We start from the raw sequence: 18,031 nt of genomic DNA on the forward strand, positions 1-18,031 counted from the left end.
AATGAATACGGGTTCAGTTTGAAAGTTGTTTTTCAACATACTGATTTATCTGTATGTGTACCCCAAAGTAGGATGGCTGGAGTGTAAGGCAGTTTGGTTTCAAAACTTTGAGAAGCCTTTATATTGTTTTCCATGATGACTATATCGTTTACTTTCCCATCAGTATTGCACAGGACTTCCATTTTCTTCTTTCTCACACAGGGAGCCATTCTTGTCCCTTTGGTGACAGCTATTATAATAGGTATGAAGTGATATTTCTTTTGGGTTTTGACTTGGATTTTTCTGAGGACTAATGATGTTGAACAGCTTTTCATATCCCTGTTGTCCAGTTGTATGTTTTCTGGTGGATACTGTGGCAGACCTTTCCCCTAATAAATAAAGATTTCAGTGGATCAGTAGTCGGTGAGGAGTAGGTGGGACTTCCGGGCCGGGGAGAGGAAGAGCGGAGGCCGGAGAAGGATACTTCTTTTTGGATGGGAGCGATGATGGAGGACATCATGTAGGTAGTGGAGGCCCCCGGTTAAGATGGCAGATGTGCCGCAATCCACTGTCTCTTAGGGTAGGTTACAAATTAGGATGCTAGTTTCTGCGCCCAGCGATTGTGTTACCCGTTGATTCTAAACTAAGTTTGTGTGTGTTTTCCTTCATGTAGCTACCCGCCATGGGAACTTAGCAAGCCAGGTGGAGAGATTTCAGAGCTCTGGGTCAAAGAGTCTGTAGGGATGAGAACAGGCCAGTCTGTCCACCGGTGTCCTGCCCGAGGTAGCACGGGATTCATATTTATTATTTCATGCTACACTTGCCCTGTGCCTCAGCTGAATTGCCTTTTTCAGGGCACATTATAAATACAGTTTCTGGCTTCTGGAACTGTTATCTTGGTTCTTCATGTTGTGTTTTTGCACTATGAGCTAGGCATCTGGAGTGTTTCTTGGTATAGATATTTGGCCTCACTTTGCTTAGATGGGTGTTCCGTTCTTTGGTTGCCCTCGTCCATTCTGGGTCCTAGCCAAGTTTGGCCGCTGTGGGGTTCCTGAGTTCAAACCAAGTGTGGGAGGTATAGGGTCCCTGGTAAAGAGATGCTGTAATTGTCAGCGGAGAGTCTCAAAGAAGGAAGGTGGAGGAGGAGAAAGATGGTTCAGATTCCTCGTGGCTTTAAATAGCCACAGGTAGCTATGAACATCTTATGAGGGATGGAAAATTACAGGACAATTTGTCTTATCTAGGTGGGCAGTTTATATCACTATCAATTGGCTGTGAGTTCATTGTATGGATTTTTTGGGGGTGAGAATTTACTGATATAAATCTGACTGATAAATTCCAGGCCTCCAGAGTGTTGATTTTACCAGGTTACAGGGATTTGTGACAGCTCACCACAGGGGCAGGTGCTGGGAATGTGAGCAGAGAGTCTGTGGGCCATGAACAGGTCAGCCAGTCTGCTGGTCTGAGAACAGGCTGGTCTGTCCGCTGGTGTCTTGCCTGCGGTAGCGTGGGATTCATATTTAATATTTCCCGCTACAGGAAAGTATTTCTTAACGTCCTTTGCTCATTTTAAGATCAATTCATGTGCTTTTTTAACTGTTGAATAAGTCTATTAAATATTTCAGATATCAATCCCTCATTAGAAACGTGGTTTGCAATCATGTCCCCCCATTCTCTAAGAATCTCTACTTTTAAAATGGAAGGGTAGGTAGATATGTGGATTTAAAAAAAATGTTCGAGGTAAGGAAATTAAAGTATGACTGACATATAATAATGAACACATACTTAAGATGCACAGTTATTAAGTTCTGATATATCTGTGTCATCAGGGAGTCATCAACATGACAAAGACATTAAACACACCCATCTCTTCAAAACCTTTCCTATGCCACTTCGTCATCTGCTTTTTCCTGTGCTATCACCAAGACAAGTACTGACCTGCTTTCTGTCACTCTCAATTTTTATTTATTTTCTAGAGTCTCACACCAATGTTGACATTCAATATTAACCTATTTCTTTTAACTTCTTTTATTTGGAATGAGACTTTCCCATACTATGAGCATCCCTAACTCCTTCCTCTCCCTCTTTGTTTCTTTTTTTTAAAGATTTATTTATTTATTATATATAAGTACACTGTAACTGTCTTCAGACACATCAGAAGAGGGCATCAGATCCCATTACAGATGGTTGTGAGCCACCACGTGGTTGCTGGGAATTGAACTCAAGGACCTCTGGGAGAGCAGTCAGTGCTCTTAACCACTGAGCCATCTCTCCAGCCCTCCCTCTTTGTTTCTTAAGATTATCTCATCATTTATTTGTGTGTGTGTGTGTGTGTGTGTGTGTGTGTGTGTGTCTGTGTCTGTCTGTGTGTCTGTGTGTCTGTGTAGTGTATGTGCACATAAGTTCAGGTGCTCAAGTAGACTAGATCTCCTGCAGGTAGAATTAGATGGCTGGCTTCCATCCAACAAGGTGCTGGGAAGGGAACTCTGGTCCTCTGTAAGAGCAGCAAATGCTCTTATGAACGAATCCAGTAATTCATTTCTTTCTATTGCTGAGTTCATCACAGGAATGTATAATAATTTATGTAATCTCTTGATGGACACATTGGTTGTTTTTAAGTTTAGGTTTGTTATAAACAAAGATCCTATTGGCATTTACAGATAAAGTCTTGCCTATGTACATGGATTCACTTTATTCCTGCTGTTCTATTCACTTTATAAGGGAGGTAGAGATGGGTCTGGGAGGAGTTGAGGGGATGAGCTAGGGGGTGGTGGTAAATATCATCCAAATTTGTATGAAACTCTCAAAGAATGAATCAAATAATCTTTAAAGACCTGTTAAAGGATGAAGAGGTTTTCTATCTCTCAACAGGCTTTTATTTCTTCTTTGAAGAAATACACTAGATCGAGACAAAAATCCAGGGGCCTAGTCTAATAGGAAACTGCATGTGTAATCATTCACCTTTTCCCTCTAATGTTTGATACTTTTAATCATAGTAACATGCCAATGGTTTAAGATGCCTGGCATCTTAATGCCTAAGGAACACACTTGAAATGCAAGTATTAGCAGAAATTTGCATTTATGTAACACACATCAATCCTTCAACAAAGATATTTTCAGTGAATGAGTAAATTATCGAATATGCGGTAAGCTTGGGTTTCCTGGAATCTCTATTGAGAATTAGAAAACATCAGGACTCTCAAGGACCTATTAAATGTTGAAGATAGCTTCGACTAAATCCCACTAGTATTTATAGTCTGTCACCTTAACTCTGCTTCTAAACACAAAACTTGAGAATATAAATCAATTTCAAGAGTAATTGCGTATGTACATGTATATAAATAAATCCTCTGTTGAGTTATTAATTGCTCTGTTTTGAAAGTGGGTTTTACTAGGTTTGATTTTCACAGTCAGCACACATTCAAAGAGAGGCTGAAAACCATACACAGTGACAGTTTATACTGTGCTAAAATACCTTTATGAATCATGTCTAGAAATCAATATTCTTGTGTTATTTCTGATCAATGTTGGCTCATGCAAGGTGACATTTTCAGAAAGAGTTTTCTGTAGAAAACAAAATGGGCTGAACATTAATCCTATGAAGAGGTTCAGTTTTCTTTCATTTATGAAACCAGAGATGATAATGAGATATTAGATAAATGGACCATTTGTAGTTTTACTTAACATTCTTCGGCAAATTATACGGGCTCAAAATTTACTAGTTAAAAATTTATTCTTTGATTTATATTTTTAACTCCACATGCTTCCATTTTTTTCTTTACTGCTTTTCCAAAAATTTGTTTATTCAATTATTATTGTACTGATAAAAATTAAACCTAAGGTCCGTACCCTACCACCGTACAACATCATTGGCTCCTTATCGGTTTTCAAAGCTAGAGTCCTTGAATAGAATCTTCGTTCTTCATCATCAGCTGAGAGAGTTGTCTACCCAGACTCTGACAAGTAATAATACTGCCTTCAGTGCCCCTCGGGAATACTGAAAGCCAGTCTCTGCTCACTTGTATTTTATCTGGGTTAGTTGTAAAACAGCTTAAAATGTGAGATGAAAACCTTTGGCATCATAGCTGTCCCATGTTCCTTCTGTGAAGGTTTCGATTATGTACGAATGGTGAAAGAGAGACATCCATTATGTTTAACAAAGCTTCAGTTTGGTTCAGCAAACATTTATCGATTTATCCTTCTAGACAATAGACACTGGGGTAGAAGATGATGATGCAAAGATGAGTAAGGTCACTTGATAATGCATTATCATCTGAACTATTGATCTTCAGCAGTAGACATTCAACACACCAGTGTGTTATGAGATGTGGGGTATGCTGCTGCTGCTACTGCTGCTGGTGATGATGGTGATGATGATGATGGTGGTGATGATGGTGGTGGTGATGATGATGGTGATGATGATGGTGATGGTGATGATGATGGTGATGATGATGATGGTGATGATGGTGATGAATATTACTAGAGGCACTACTTTTTGAGCTATTTGTAGGCTTTGAAATAGTCTTTCCCCAGTTTCACATTGACTCACTTGCTGTGAAACCGGGAGAATATGATTGATAGAAAGCACAACTGAAGTTTGTTTTAACAAATCATTTTTGAGGAATTAATGTGATAAAAGTAATTTAGTCAATACATACATTATTCAGGAGATCGGTGTCAACAGTGGTTCTCTGCAGGTGGCAGATTTGCACAATGTCTTTGACATTATCTCAAGACAGTATAATGGAGTGGGATGACAAATGGTAAATACTAACAAAAATAGCCACAGGAATTAAGAGGAGGGGGTAATTCCTTCCAGCCCGAATATCACCAAAGACAGAGAAGAGGACACGTCTCCAGTGAGGATGACTGTGGCAGACACTACGGGCTACGTTCAGTTATAATCCTGCCCAAGTTAAGAATGATCAAAGTTAGATCTCCTTGGGTCCAACTGCAGTGATGCTCTGTGGATATTCCACTCTACGTGTGCCCAGGCATGGACCAAATACTTAACCATTTCTCTCCATTACATTTTACCTTTGCAGATTAGCATCAAAGTAGGTTAGCATTTTTTCCCTTTTTTTTTTCACTACGCTAGTGACTCACACTGAGCTCCAGTCCATGAAACTCTCAAATCTGTTCCTCTCATGGTGTTGTTGGACAACATTTCTCCCACACGGCACGGGGTAGTTGTTTTGCTGAATCTGTGTGTAGGCCATTACATTTACAAACTGTTAAATGCTGTCTCTCTGGATTTGGCAGAGCCACTGAGATGTCTGAGGTTGCGGATCCAATGGCTAAAATGATTTGTACAGCCATCCAGCCTTACTCACAGGATGTATGATGAGAAGATTGCTTTTTGTTTCAAGTCAGAAATGATGCCTTGCCCATTGGCTCCTGATATATCTTTAGCTTCTGCTTCTCAGCAGTAGAACTGGGCCTTAGAGGTATTTCTGGATGTTGGATAACACAGTAGTAAGCGTTGCCAGCTGAAGGCACTGGATGGCCAATGATGGAGAAAGGGGGTTTAGCTTCCTAGAGCCAGCCCTCCCCTTAGCAAATTTCTTAGGTATTCACTTCTGTAGTACGAGCACCTGCAGTGTGTGGTGGCGGAGGGCATGTTTCTTGGTGTCTTTATACTCCTCCATGGGATAATGCTACTGGGGAAACCTCTCCCTGTTACCAACTTCCCTGGAACCATCTAGACAGTTGCCCTGAAGATTCCAGAAAGCAGATCTCCTACAAGTCTCCAGCAAACACCTTTGCTTCTATTGTAGTTCTTACTCCAGTCCCAGACCTCAGCCTGCTAAGTTGGAGGATTAGAATCACAAAGGACTTGCTATCTCTCTTCTATGTTCCTATCCCTGACTGGCCAGTCCCCCACAGCTCCAACCTTGCCATAGTTAGCTTTAATCTTAAGATCTGCTCATTCCCATGATGGATGCTTTTGTCTTCTCATTGCACCATGACTGATATAGATCATCATTCAAGTCACGTTTTGACTGGGACAAATATAAGGACAAAGCCATCCGAACCTTCCTGATATTATAATAACCTATTTAATAAAGTGTGATAACAAAACACAGATATATTCTCACAAAAACCCTAAAATTTCAAAGTTTGGAGGCTGTTTAATAGGAGAGAATGTGGCTCGTGTGACCCAAAGCCATCTCTGAACTTGTGTCTCCCCCTGCAGGTGACACCCTACTTTTCCACCCTTCCATCATTCCACACTGTCTCCTGCCACTCTTGGCTGAGTTCAGATTTCATTTTCTCAGGGAAGCTTTCTCTGACCACTTCTCTGAAGTAGTCTCGATTACTTCTGCAGTCTCCCTTTGAAAATGACACCCTTTATCACTTCTCATGTTAATTATTATTATGTATTCTTTTAGCTCTTTATATATGAGCTCTAAGAAAGACCTAAATTTATCCGTTTAATCCCTTGCTTGTGGGTGCTCCACAAATAGTTGCTGGATTGAATGTCTCGGTGATCATAAATACAGGAGGTAAAATGCTGTTCAAAGAAGGTAATTAAGAGTGCTGAGTGCACGTGTGACTTCTCCATGAAGGGGGTAGGTAGAGGGTATAAGGAGGCTCAGGGAAAAGGTCTCTGGGATCCCCAAACACCTGACATTTGCAACGGTACACAATTACTCACCGATTTTGTTTTTTCCTTCCTCGTACTTTATCCTTTGTAAAATATGATGCACGATTCTGCTTCTGGTGGCGTTGTTGAAGAAAGTGTCTTTGTTGTGTATGATGAAGCTGTACACACACACACACACACACACACACACATTGAGAGCACAGGTTAAGATTAACAGGCATTAAGGGAGTTTGCTGGTTCTAATTTGATGCTGCTCACATGGAGGGATCTTCAGACAGTCCCAGAGGGTATGGCAGCAACAGCATGAAAGAACCCAGAGAATAAACCAGAGAGCTCACAACTCGGAGTAGTTTTGGTTCTTGGCATCCTGGGTACTGATACCATTACAGTGGGAAGGAGTTGGGGCTCCGTGGAATTAAGAAACCTTAGACTAACAGCAAGGTCATGTGTCTTATTTTTTATTCGTTTTTTTTTCGTTGTTGTTTTGTTTTGTTTTTTTATTTTTCTTCTTCCTATTATGGCCATGACATAAATCTAGCTAAAGATGAATTCTGTTCTTACCTTCTTGTGTCTTTGGTCATTCTCTCTACTATGTTGTAATCACACACTGCCCCACAGGGTTTAAGACTCACAGTTGGCTTGAGTAAAGCAGACAGATGTTAGGTAACAAATCCAGTTTGGAGTGGGACTAAGTAAGCACTCCGTATCTGGAGCTCAGCTCTGAACCCAGCCTTCCTTTCCACAGACTGTCCTCCTGAAGACTTTCCAAAGCATGCTCTTAAGGTTTTTGCTCTCATTTAGTTGTCCTGTCAGTCCCAGTGTTTACAGTGAGCTAGCGCTCTCATTCTTCCCCTCTCTCCCTTTCTCCCCTCTTCCTCTCTCAACAGTAATGTTTGTTTTGTGTTTCTAGTAGTCATGTCACTCAAAGGATGTGGTTTTCAGATAACAGATAGGATATCTAACGCATATCATTCACCATGAACCAGCCATGTCTTCCCTTTCTAAAAGTAAACATGATGAATGGTAGACTATCATCAATATTATACATGGAATCACTTCCCCAAGCATATGGTACATCAGTCCAGAAAAAATTATAGTGGATTTGTTGTATACGTGGGAATCCATGTGAAGGTGTGCAGGTGTTGGTAGCTATCTCCTCCTAACTGAGCTTGAATATACTTGTTCCAGCAAGTTTCCATTGTTCCTAACTGAACCCCAGCTCCTTCAAAAAAACAATCCTCCTGCCTCAGAACTGTTTCTCTCACAACTCTTGACCACCAGGTACTATCATTTGTTTATATATTTTTCATCAGAGGTTTACAGAGGATAATCTATAAGGCATTGATCATAGATTGATAAGGAAGACAGATCTTTGTCTTTGAGATTAAGTCTGATAAGGAAGGCAGATCATGCATGACGTCAACTTCCTCATGTGTCAGGGGAGGGCAGACTCCCCCTTCTTTTGCAGGAACATTCTCTTGCTTAAGGATGTCAGCTGACTTGGGAGAGGCAGCTGACCCCTAACTCTGAGGCTCTAGTACCTCACGGGTAATTAGACAGCAGGTTCAGAATGGCATAGGGGGTTTGCACTAGTGGGAACTGTCATCACACATTCTTACCAAAGACCAAAGGAGAAGAGACAAAACTGGCCCAGAAGAAGGATGTCTTACTCGGTTTCATCTTGAGGCTCAGGTTAGGAAGGGGAGTTTGGGAAGACACAAAAAGGAGAGGAAAGCCTGAGGCTGTGGGAATATGAACACCACATTGGCTGACTCCTTAGAGAAATATCCCTCCCACTTTCCTTCCTTTGAGGTCTCTCACAGATGTGGCTCTAAGGGCACTTTGATGTGGAAGAGGAGAGAAGCCCAAGCAGCTAAAGCAGCTTCAATGCTTCTCTCAGATTTCCACTCGGGATTTTTAGATATTTTATGGTGCTGAAGAGTAAAAGGAGAAAATTGAGAGTAACAGCAAATGTGCTTCTTTTAAAATTTGTCCTTCTCTGCTTGTTCACCTTACTTGAGACAGGTCATTACATTTTAATGTCAAATAAAGATGTCATAAACAATTAGACCCAAATAAAAAAAAACCCATTTAGATTAAATTACATAGCCCATGAGCTCAACCACACTTGATGGGACAATTCAGAGCCAAAGCCCATGCCTCCCCCATTAAATGGTTTTCTGCTTCCTTCTCTTTTTATGGCACCTTTTTATATCTTCTGAGGACATGCAGTAGTTCTCTATCATAAGCCTCATGGATAAGTTACAATCTTGTTTTCCTGCTTCTTTATATCTAGATGGTACCTAGCGTCTGGACAGTCCATAGAGCAAGCATAGTGGGCACAAGCCAGAGAGCATTCTAAGCACCCAAGTACACAAACACATTCAATCCTTTCAAAAACCCATGAGGTAAAGAAATTACTTGCTCAATTTTACATGGAAAGGATCAGAGAGGTTAAGGCATGTACCCTGAATTTAGCTAATAAGATGCAGGGGCAGGATTAGAACTCAGATCTTCCTGGCTGTAGGGGCTGACCTCCTCTCTGTCGCACTTGTTTGCTTCTCTATACTTTGGATATTTCCTAAGTCCTAAAAGTTGGCACTCTCTGAGGCCAGTCCAGTAGGAATTCAATCTGGAATGTTCTTGTTCCCATTCACCTTGTAAATAAGCTCAGGCCCTGTCACCCTTGAATACTCCTGATTGATGCCCCTCTCCATCATTACTATAAACATTATCATGGCATTATGAAGAGAAAGAAGAAAAAAGAAACCACAGGTGTGATGAGGAGGGATACAGGAGTTGAGGCTTGTCTCTGGCTTTTCCCCGAAGATGCTGAACTTAAATAGACCCCAGCCTATTCCCAACTTTTGCCATGCACAATGTGGTATGGGGTTATAATTGAGAGTTGAGGTTTCCTCATCTGGTAAATGAAAAGGTTGCTGCTGTTAGTCACAGAGGGTTTTGTAAGAATTAGGTGAGATGATAAATGACTGTCTGGGAAGGTCTCAGAGTTAGCCGTCTTCACGGCTGTTGGCTCTACCACCCTGTAGCAAGACTTCCATGAATCCCTCGTTCTCCACGTGAGCCTCTTGGTGGCAGAGACTGCCCATGCACTTCTCTATCTCTCACACTAGCAGAGGGAAAAACACACACTAATCTCTAACACAGCACTAAAGGAGCTGACCTTCTGGAGAACCCTGGCTATCTTATTTTCTTACACCTTGGTTTCTTCTCCAGTTCTTGGACATCTTTCTATGCATCCTGTTTCTTCCAGATACCCATTGAGTCATTCCTTCAACACCTGATGTTTAAGAACATCTTGAAAGCATTGGACTCTGTTTTATGGGCTTTATTTCTTAAATAGTAAGAATTGGAGAAGGGATGATGATAGTTTACTACACTGTAATTTTCATGCTTTTCTTAGGTACAAGAATATTACATGCACATGTGTGCACCCACATACACATTCACACATGGGCACATGGACACTGACCAGACCAATTCTAGCAAATACATCTCTGAAAGCCACAAGTCACTGAGGAGGAATCCTACAAGCTTAGACATTTTAAGATCTGCTCTTAAAATTTCTGGGAGGATAGTAAAGAAATATAGAATCTTTGAGGGCCATTTGATCAGGTTTGTCAATATTATGCAATTATCTTCATATTTCTTCAAATCTAAACTCTTTTGGCAGTATATTCCACTGATATGGTTGTCCACATGAAAGTAACAGATTTTCAAGAATGTTTACTATGGCATGAATTATAATAGCAAAGGCTAGAAATTGCCTATCTAATTCATCAAGTGGGGAATAGATGAACACAGAGTAATCCACGTTGACAGTGGAGATTCTGCAACTGGGAGGACCAACAGAACTCACAGTAAACATTACAAACATCCAAACTAAGCCAGGCATTGAGGCACCAGCACAGTGTAAGAGGAAAATAAGGTTTAAAGTGGCAAAGAGTTGTTTGTGTTAGGGGAGGACAAGGGTATACAGATGTATTAACATTTGCTGATCCGTGTGTAGAATGACCATGGAAGGATGTATATGATATAAACACACACACACCACACACAAATAAAAGAATAAAAATAAAATTTTAAGAAACCATCTGCTTGTTTCATGTCTTGTTTATTTGTAAAAGGACATTCCAGGAGCACAATTTGGCCATGTGCTGTGTATGTGAAAGGAACCTTTCTAGATGTCATTGTCCTCCCTGGGGGGTAGAACTTACTGATTTTCTAAGTAACGGACATATAAGCCTGATCCAGTTGAGACTCTCTGCTAGTGTCTCAACTCCTAATTCTTGTTGTTTAATATTAGTGTGTCTCAATTTTTTTTTGCTAGGAGGAGAGGGATGAGGAAGGTCTGTGTTATGGGCCTGGGTTTTGACTGTAAACATCTGAGTGTTATATTTGCTTTTTACTGACTGACTCTTGCAATGGGCAAGGATTCACAGGGGTACAATAAAATACTACCATATGTGGAGTTGTTTAACAAGTAAATAGTATGGTTTTTTTATTGCAGAGCACTGTACCCTGGGACTGTGGAACGTTGGAACATGGGTAACCCAGGCATTACATATCTATGTATTTTTAGTGCAGGACATGCAAAGGTAAAATTAACCCAGCTTCTCTCTCAGACCTGACTTTACATTTATTAGATAGAAGAGAGGCAGGAATTCAAGGGTGTGAGCTGAGGAAAAGTATTCACAAATGCTTAGTTTAGAGTCAGCTTATGAAACGTGTCAACTTCGAAGCAGAAAAGTTTTTTTCTAAACTTCTCAGAGCATGCTTGTCAGGAAGAAACCCCATCTTCACTGCACTTTAAATTAATCAGAGACATTTAGAGTTCAACACTTTGGAACGGAATTTTCAGTGATAATAAAAACACTCTCCATCCTTGCTATGCAATATGGTAGCCTCCCACTTAATAACCTACTGAAAACCTGAGCTGTGGGTAGTGCACCTATGAAAGTAAATTTTAATTTAATCTTATTAATTGTAGTTGAGGCTAGTAGACTCCAAATTGACAAGTTAGCTGTGGCATGATTGATACTTTGGACACTATGCAGAGTCCAGTCCTATCTCACTGAGGGAATATCAAAGCTACCTTTGTATTTATCAACTGAAGCACAGGAATATTGAGGGGTGAGGAATGCACTGTAGGGTCATTTGTAGACTGACAGAAGACTTGGGCTCAAGTTTTATTGGTCCATGAAATCTGTGTCTTCAATAAAACCCTATGAGTCTTTTGGGAACATAATTGCTTGCTAGAAAAATGAGGGTTTTAATGCTTTAATGCTCAAGGAAAGGGTGAGCTATCACCCAAAACAGAACTTTTGATCTTTAGTTTAATGAAAGAAAAATGTCTCTTCCTCTATTTTCTGAAAAGAGAAAGACACTGTAGTGTCTTTATATAGTTAATTTCACCATTCACTAACTTGAATGTATCCCCCATTCTCTCTTCCTCCCATGTCCAACAACACCCAGTCCACCAAGTTCTCCTCCTCTATTTAACTGCTCTATTTAGATCATTAGAGCAAGTGCTCTCACCAGTGTGAAAACATCCATGATTTAATATTTCAAGAAGTAGTAACTTTGTCAGGAAGTATTTAAATATATGGGAATGCTGTTCTACAAATATTTGATAATTATAGCTATATAATTGACCTTTATATATTTAAAAATTAAAGACATGTCAAAGTAGGAAAAAGACTCAGATGACATTTCAGAACAAATCTCTTGTTTCTGAAATGGAATAGCCTGGACTATGTGCCAGCTAGATTTCAGGATGAATCTACAGGTGACTGCTCTGGGACCTTTTTTAAATGGATATTTTTTTTTCTTTTTTTGGAGCTGGGGACCGAACCCAGGGCCTTGTGCTCGCTAGGCAAGCACTCTACCACTGAGCTAAATCCCCAACCCCGGATCTCCATATTGAAAATAGCTTTTATTATAGTTATTTTGTCCTTGTCTCATCACTTTGGGACATCATATTGGAAATGCTGGGATAGAATATTTACTTATCTTTTTCATTCACAGATTTTTGGCCACAATGGGACTGGATTTCCATCTGTATCTTACCTGAGACAGAATAGCATACCCTATGTTTTGAACTTGATGCAGTGTTGGATGGGGGATATAGGAATCTTAGGATGAGAATGGATTCTACTTCCTATCTACCTATTTGTTCATCTGTGTCTGTCTGTCTGTCTGTCTATCTATCTATCTATCTATCTATCTATCTATCTATCTATTTATCTATCCATCCATCTATGTACCACCCACATGTGGAAAGTAAGAGTAAATTATAACTAGAGAACACTATGGTAGGTAATAAAAATGACCAAAATGACCAGAATTAACCCTTATTGCTAAGTCCTCCATACTACTTTCAAATGTGAATTTCTTGCTCTTCCCATCAGTGGGCAACATCTATTTCCTCCACCTTGTATATTGGAACAGCACGTGTGACTTGTTTCAAAGAAGTTATGAAAAAGTGATCTCAGACATGGGTCTTCATTTACATCCTTAGCAGCTTGGGTTGTTGCCTTCAGTCTGACGAGGTGAAAAAGCCGAGACTAGCCTCTCTGAACTTGAGGCAATAAGAGAAAAGGAAACAGTTGGCACCAAAGGCCAGAAGAGCAAGTGAAGAGTTATCGCCATGTGCTGTTTTCACATGAATCCAGCAGAAGACTCTCCCAGTTGAGTCCAAGGGAACTGCAGATAGGGTGACAGCTGTCTGAAGCCAGCGAGTTGTGTAGTAGACTGTTTCAGAGCAATGGCTAGCCAACGGGCCTTTTCTGATGGGTGCAGTTATATTACTTCAGAATACAAAGAAGTAAAGGTTAATCCCTTCAAAATAAATATTTCAAGAAACTTCCTTAATTAGATTTTTAAATAGAGATTTCTATTTTAGCGAAGAGAAGCAAAGGTGATATAGTTAACTGTCACTTAAATTGTGCCCTCAAATTAATGAAAAGCTAACTAGGAACAAAGAAAGCAATTAATTTTTTTATGTGACAAGGCCTATTTTGAGAGTTTTCTGGGCTTTAGGCAACTGGAATGGAAAGCTGAATGTATTTTTTTTTTATCTTAAGAGTGCTCGTTAAGAGAAAAAGAATGAGGGGATTATCATATCAAATATATAATAGTCAAAGTTCAGACAGGTAAAGATTTTCAAGCCTCTTTCAAGGATTAATGCAAGTAAGTTACTGGAATAGCAGGGCTTTAAAAAATTCAAATAGCACTCCTAATTGTGCTTCATGATAGAATCTTTACCGAGAGTTAAACGTGGATTAAAAATCTGCTCTTGAGGCTTCTAGCTGAAGATGGGAAATGGAGCACTTGCATTCAACTTGTGACTTCTTCCAAACCCATGAAAATACAATAGTAGCATGTGCTCCAAATCCACAGGAGAACACAAGCAACTGAAACCAAAAAGGACCAATTCCGGAAGTGAGAAGTTGAGTCAAAAGTCAGTTGCAAGTCTCATCAGCAAACTAGAAAAAACAAGAATAATATTTGAACTCGAAGACAAAGTTGCTGACTCATCACATAGACAAAAGTGAGGGGGAAAAAAAATAAGAAATGAACAGAATATACCCAATTTCTGTGACACTACTAGAGATCCAACTTATAAAACTAGGAATAAACGAGGAACCCGTTACAGGTTATAAGCATAAAAATATCTTTTCAATAAAAAAGCAGAAATTTCTTTTTTTTGGTTCTTTTTTTTTTTTTTCGGAGCTGGGGATCGAACCCAGGGCCTTGCGCTTCCTAGGCAAGCGCTCTACCACTGAGCTAAATCCCCAACCCCTAAAAAGCAGAAATTTCTTAGATCCTGGGGAAGACATCATGATCTGGAATACGAAGCTACTTAGAGCCTCAAATGGATGCTATGGAAAAGAATCTCTTCGTGGTATATTAAAGTGGCAAAAGAACCAAACTAAGACAAAAATACCAAAAATTGAGGGTAAACAGCATACGTTCACTTATAAAACCTGTCAGAATAACATCAGACTTCTCAGCAGAAACACTAGAGGCCAGTAGTTAGTAGTGTGTGAACAGTGTTAACTTAGATTACAGATTACACCAATGTCCATAACGTTATCCTTCAGAATCAATGGAGAATCAAAGACATGCCAAGAAAAGCATCCACTGACAGAATATTGGATGACACCTTAGAAAATGTACACCTGGAAGAGGAAGCAAGAAAAACGCGACCTTTGGAGCATGGAAAGTAGAGAGCACAAGTAAGTCTCAGCAGAAGGGATGGGACTTTAGCTCATTTGTAGAGTACTAATCACACTTGCAGGAGCCGTGGGTTCAATCCTTAATTCAGCCAGAAGGAAAAATGAACAAATCTCTTTATAAGGATAGATAAGCCAAGGGGAAATAGGAAAGAGCTGGACAGTATTGATTCAGAAAATCATCAAGTTTCTACATTAAATAAAGGAGAAAGCAATGAACATAGACCATTAAAAAAGTATACAGGGGGAGAAAATACCACAAAATAATAGGCATCTGTATATAACTTACGATAGTAACCCTGGCTGTAAATAGTCCCGATTCTCCTAATAACAGCTCAGTCTGGCTGGATTACATCGGTATCCAGCAAACTCCTGCTTGCAAGAAATTCATCTCTCCAGCAAAACATACACACACAGAAGGGGAAAGGGCTCAAAGGCAAGCTAATTCTGAAAGCAGACAGAAGTAGCTATATTTATATGCAACAAAACAGACTTTTAAAGTCAAAATTAATCAGATGAGACAAATACGAGTTTATGTATTGCTGAAGGGAACAGTTTCTCAAGAAAATATAACAATCCTATATACAATCATAAACACACACGGTCTGAATATTGTAGAATTTACTTTTATGAAATAAACACTATGGAATATAAAGGGATCGATAGGTCCAACACAGCAGTAATGCGGGACTTCAATACCTCATTCTTAGCAGTAGAGAGAGCATCAAAACAAAATACAAAGAATCGAATGGACCCAGTAATATGAATATGGTGCATCATATTCAATACCCGAAGAATATACACCTTTTCTTCCATCAACACATTGAATTGTCCTCAGAATGTCATATTTAGGTCATACGAAGGACTGGAGAAATGGATCGCTGGTTAAGAACACTTGTTCCTCTTGTAGAGGGTCCAGGTTCTGTTCCCAGCATCTATATGGTGGCTAACAACTACCTGTAACTCTAATTCTAAGGTACCAAATGTCTTTTCTTGACTTCTCAAGGCACCAGGTATTCATGTGGTGCACATCCATGTATGTGGACAAAACACCCTTACAAATAAAATAAGATAAAATTCGTACATCTAAAATTATTTTAATCTTTTTTTAAAAAAGTGACACACTCAAAATTGAAGTAATTCTCGAATCTTATTAGATGTTGCATGAAATATTAAAAAGTTCCCCACACTACCACCAGCAAGGCAGACAAGCCAGCCTAGCCTGCTCTCAGCCTGGCAAGCTCTCTGACTTGGAGCTCTGAAATCTCTCCACCTGGCTGCTAAGTTCCCATGGCGGGGTTGCCAAACACCAGCCCCATGCTTCCAAATTCCCACGCTAGCTGGAGTGCATTTCTCTCAAACCCAGGCTTTGCCACCATCCCTTTCTCTCTGGAACTCAGATGATGATGGAAAAAAAATTAGAAATCAACAGTTAGCAAAACCAAAGCAATTCTAGAAACAACATGGAAACCAAATAATAATAAATTCCTGAATAACTGAAGGGTTGAAGAAATAACAGAGCAGGAAACAGTCCTAGAATTGAATTAAAATCAGAACGCGGCATATCAGGACCTACAGAGTCCAATGCAAACAATGTTAAGCGAGACATTTATAGCTGTGACTGCCTGTAGCAAACAGGGAAACTTCAAATAACTCAATGATGTATCGATGTCTTTAAGAAATAGGAACAAGTCAAATGCCCAAATACCAGAAAGAAAGAAATAATAAAGAGCAGAACAGAAATAAATGGGAGGAGCTCAAAAGAACAGCACCAAGATCCACCCAGATGCTGGGTTTGTTTTGAAACAACGAACGAAAATTGACAAATCCTTAGGCAAACTTGCTTGGAAGAGACATAGACAATCTTGAAGGATCATTTCACCGTTCCACCTTTAGACTGAGGATCTAAGTCATTTCAATTTAATTAGAAGGTGACAGGGAGGGAGGAAGGGAGAGAGGGACAGAAGGAAAGAGTGAGTTCTTTTAGTTGTGTATTTGCCAAAGATACCTAAAGTTATAAGATCCTTTCCCCTTCCGGGTTGCCTCATCTAGTCTTAATAGGAGAGGTGGTACCTAGTCTTACTGAAACTTGATGTGTCATGACTGGTTGATAGCCATGGAAGGCCTTGCCCCTTTCTGATGAAAAGCGGAGGAGGAGTAGGTAGGGGGAGGATCTAGGAGGAGAGGAGGAAGGGGACCTGCAGTCACAATGTAAAACAAATAAAGCAGAATTATCTTGAAAACATAGACACCCACTCTGATATACAGTCAGAATTCTCTCAGTGACTGGTGTTGCTTTAGGGCTCCATGTTTTATACAGTGGCGTAGACAAGACCGAGGCTGGCTCTAACTGGAAGGGGCTCCATGGAGCTTATCGATTTACCTCCCTGGATAGATAGAATTTACTTTTTATGAGCTCACAAGCCTGTAAACATATTTGATCTAGACTGTAATATTTTCAAAATCATTTGGAGCTTCTGGTGTTTTTTCTTTTCTCCTAAGAAACACATCTGTGTTATAACATTTAGATGGGAAGATGATATCCTAAGGCGAAATTTAATAATGTCTACTTTCTTGTTAAATGGTAAAAAGCAAGCATTTGGGGCAAGCACTATTTGAATTTAGAAATCCCTGTCAGCGTCTAAATCAGTGGTGGTTCTCAAACTTCCTAAAGCTGCTACACTTTCATACAGCTCATGTTGTGGTGACCCTTCCAACCATGAGACTATTTTATTGCTATTTCATAACTGCATTTTTGGTACTGTCATGAATCAATGTAAATGTCTGATCTGTAGGATACCTGACATGCAACCCGGTGGCTTGAGAAACGCTATTCTAAATCTTTATTTTTGAATAAAGACAAGAAAAACGCTCATGTCATAAGGATACTCGAGGATGAGGAAATGCTGTGCGGGGTGTACCTGTATACGTATCGTATTTATCTATGGCAATATAATGACTTTATTAAGAGATTCCTATTTGTCATTTTCTGTAAAGATGGTTGATCAGCACAATTCGAAAACGTCCAGATCAGCCTGTTATTTTGAAATCAGGTTCTTTGATTTTTTTTCCTCAGATACACAAAATGCACAGAAAAAGTCATATGAAGTTTGCTTAGACAGGTCTCAGGAAAAGCCAGCTTTCCCCTTTGGTATCTAATTCACTTGTTTGTACAGCTTCCTAACGT

General features: G+C 39.8%; 1 protein-coding gene across 9 annotated transcripts in view; it reads right to left on the minus strand.

The window, feature by feature from the left end:
* Ano4 (anoctamin 4) overlaps positions 1 to 18,031 on the minus strand; it is a 409,328-nt gene that overhangs the window by 76,939 nt on the left and 314,358 nt on the right. For all 9 annotated transcript variants that reach the window (XM_087556297.1, XM_087556298.1, XM_087556296.1 and 6 more), the window contains one exon: positions 6,638 to 6,744. In XM_087556297.1, coding sequence (XP_087412423.1) covers positions 6,638 to 6,744 — 107 coding nt within the window. The remainder of the gene's footprint in view (positions 1 to 6,637; positions 6,745 to 18,031) is intronic.

The sequence above is a fragment of the Rattus norvegicus genome, chromosome 7, assembly GCF_021556685.1.
Source record: "Rattus norvegicus strain SHRSP/BbbUtx chromosome 7, alternate assembly SHRSP_T2T, whole genome shotgun sequence".
In the NCBI taxonomy this organism is placed as follows: Eukaryota; Metazoa; Chordata; class Mammalia; order Rodentia; family Muridae; genus Rattus; species Rattus norvegicus.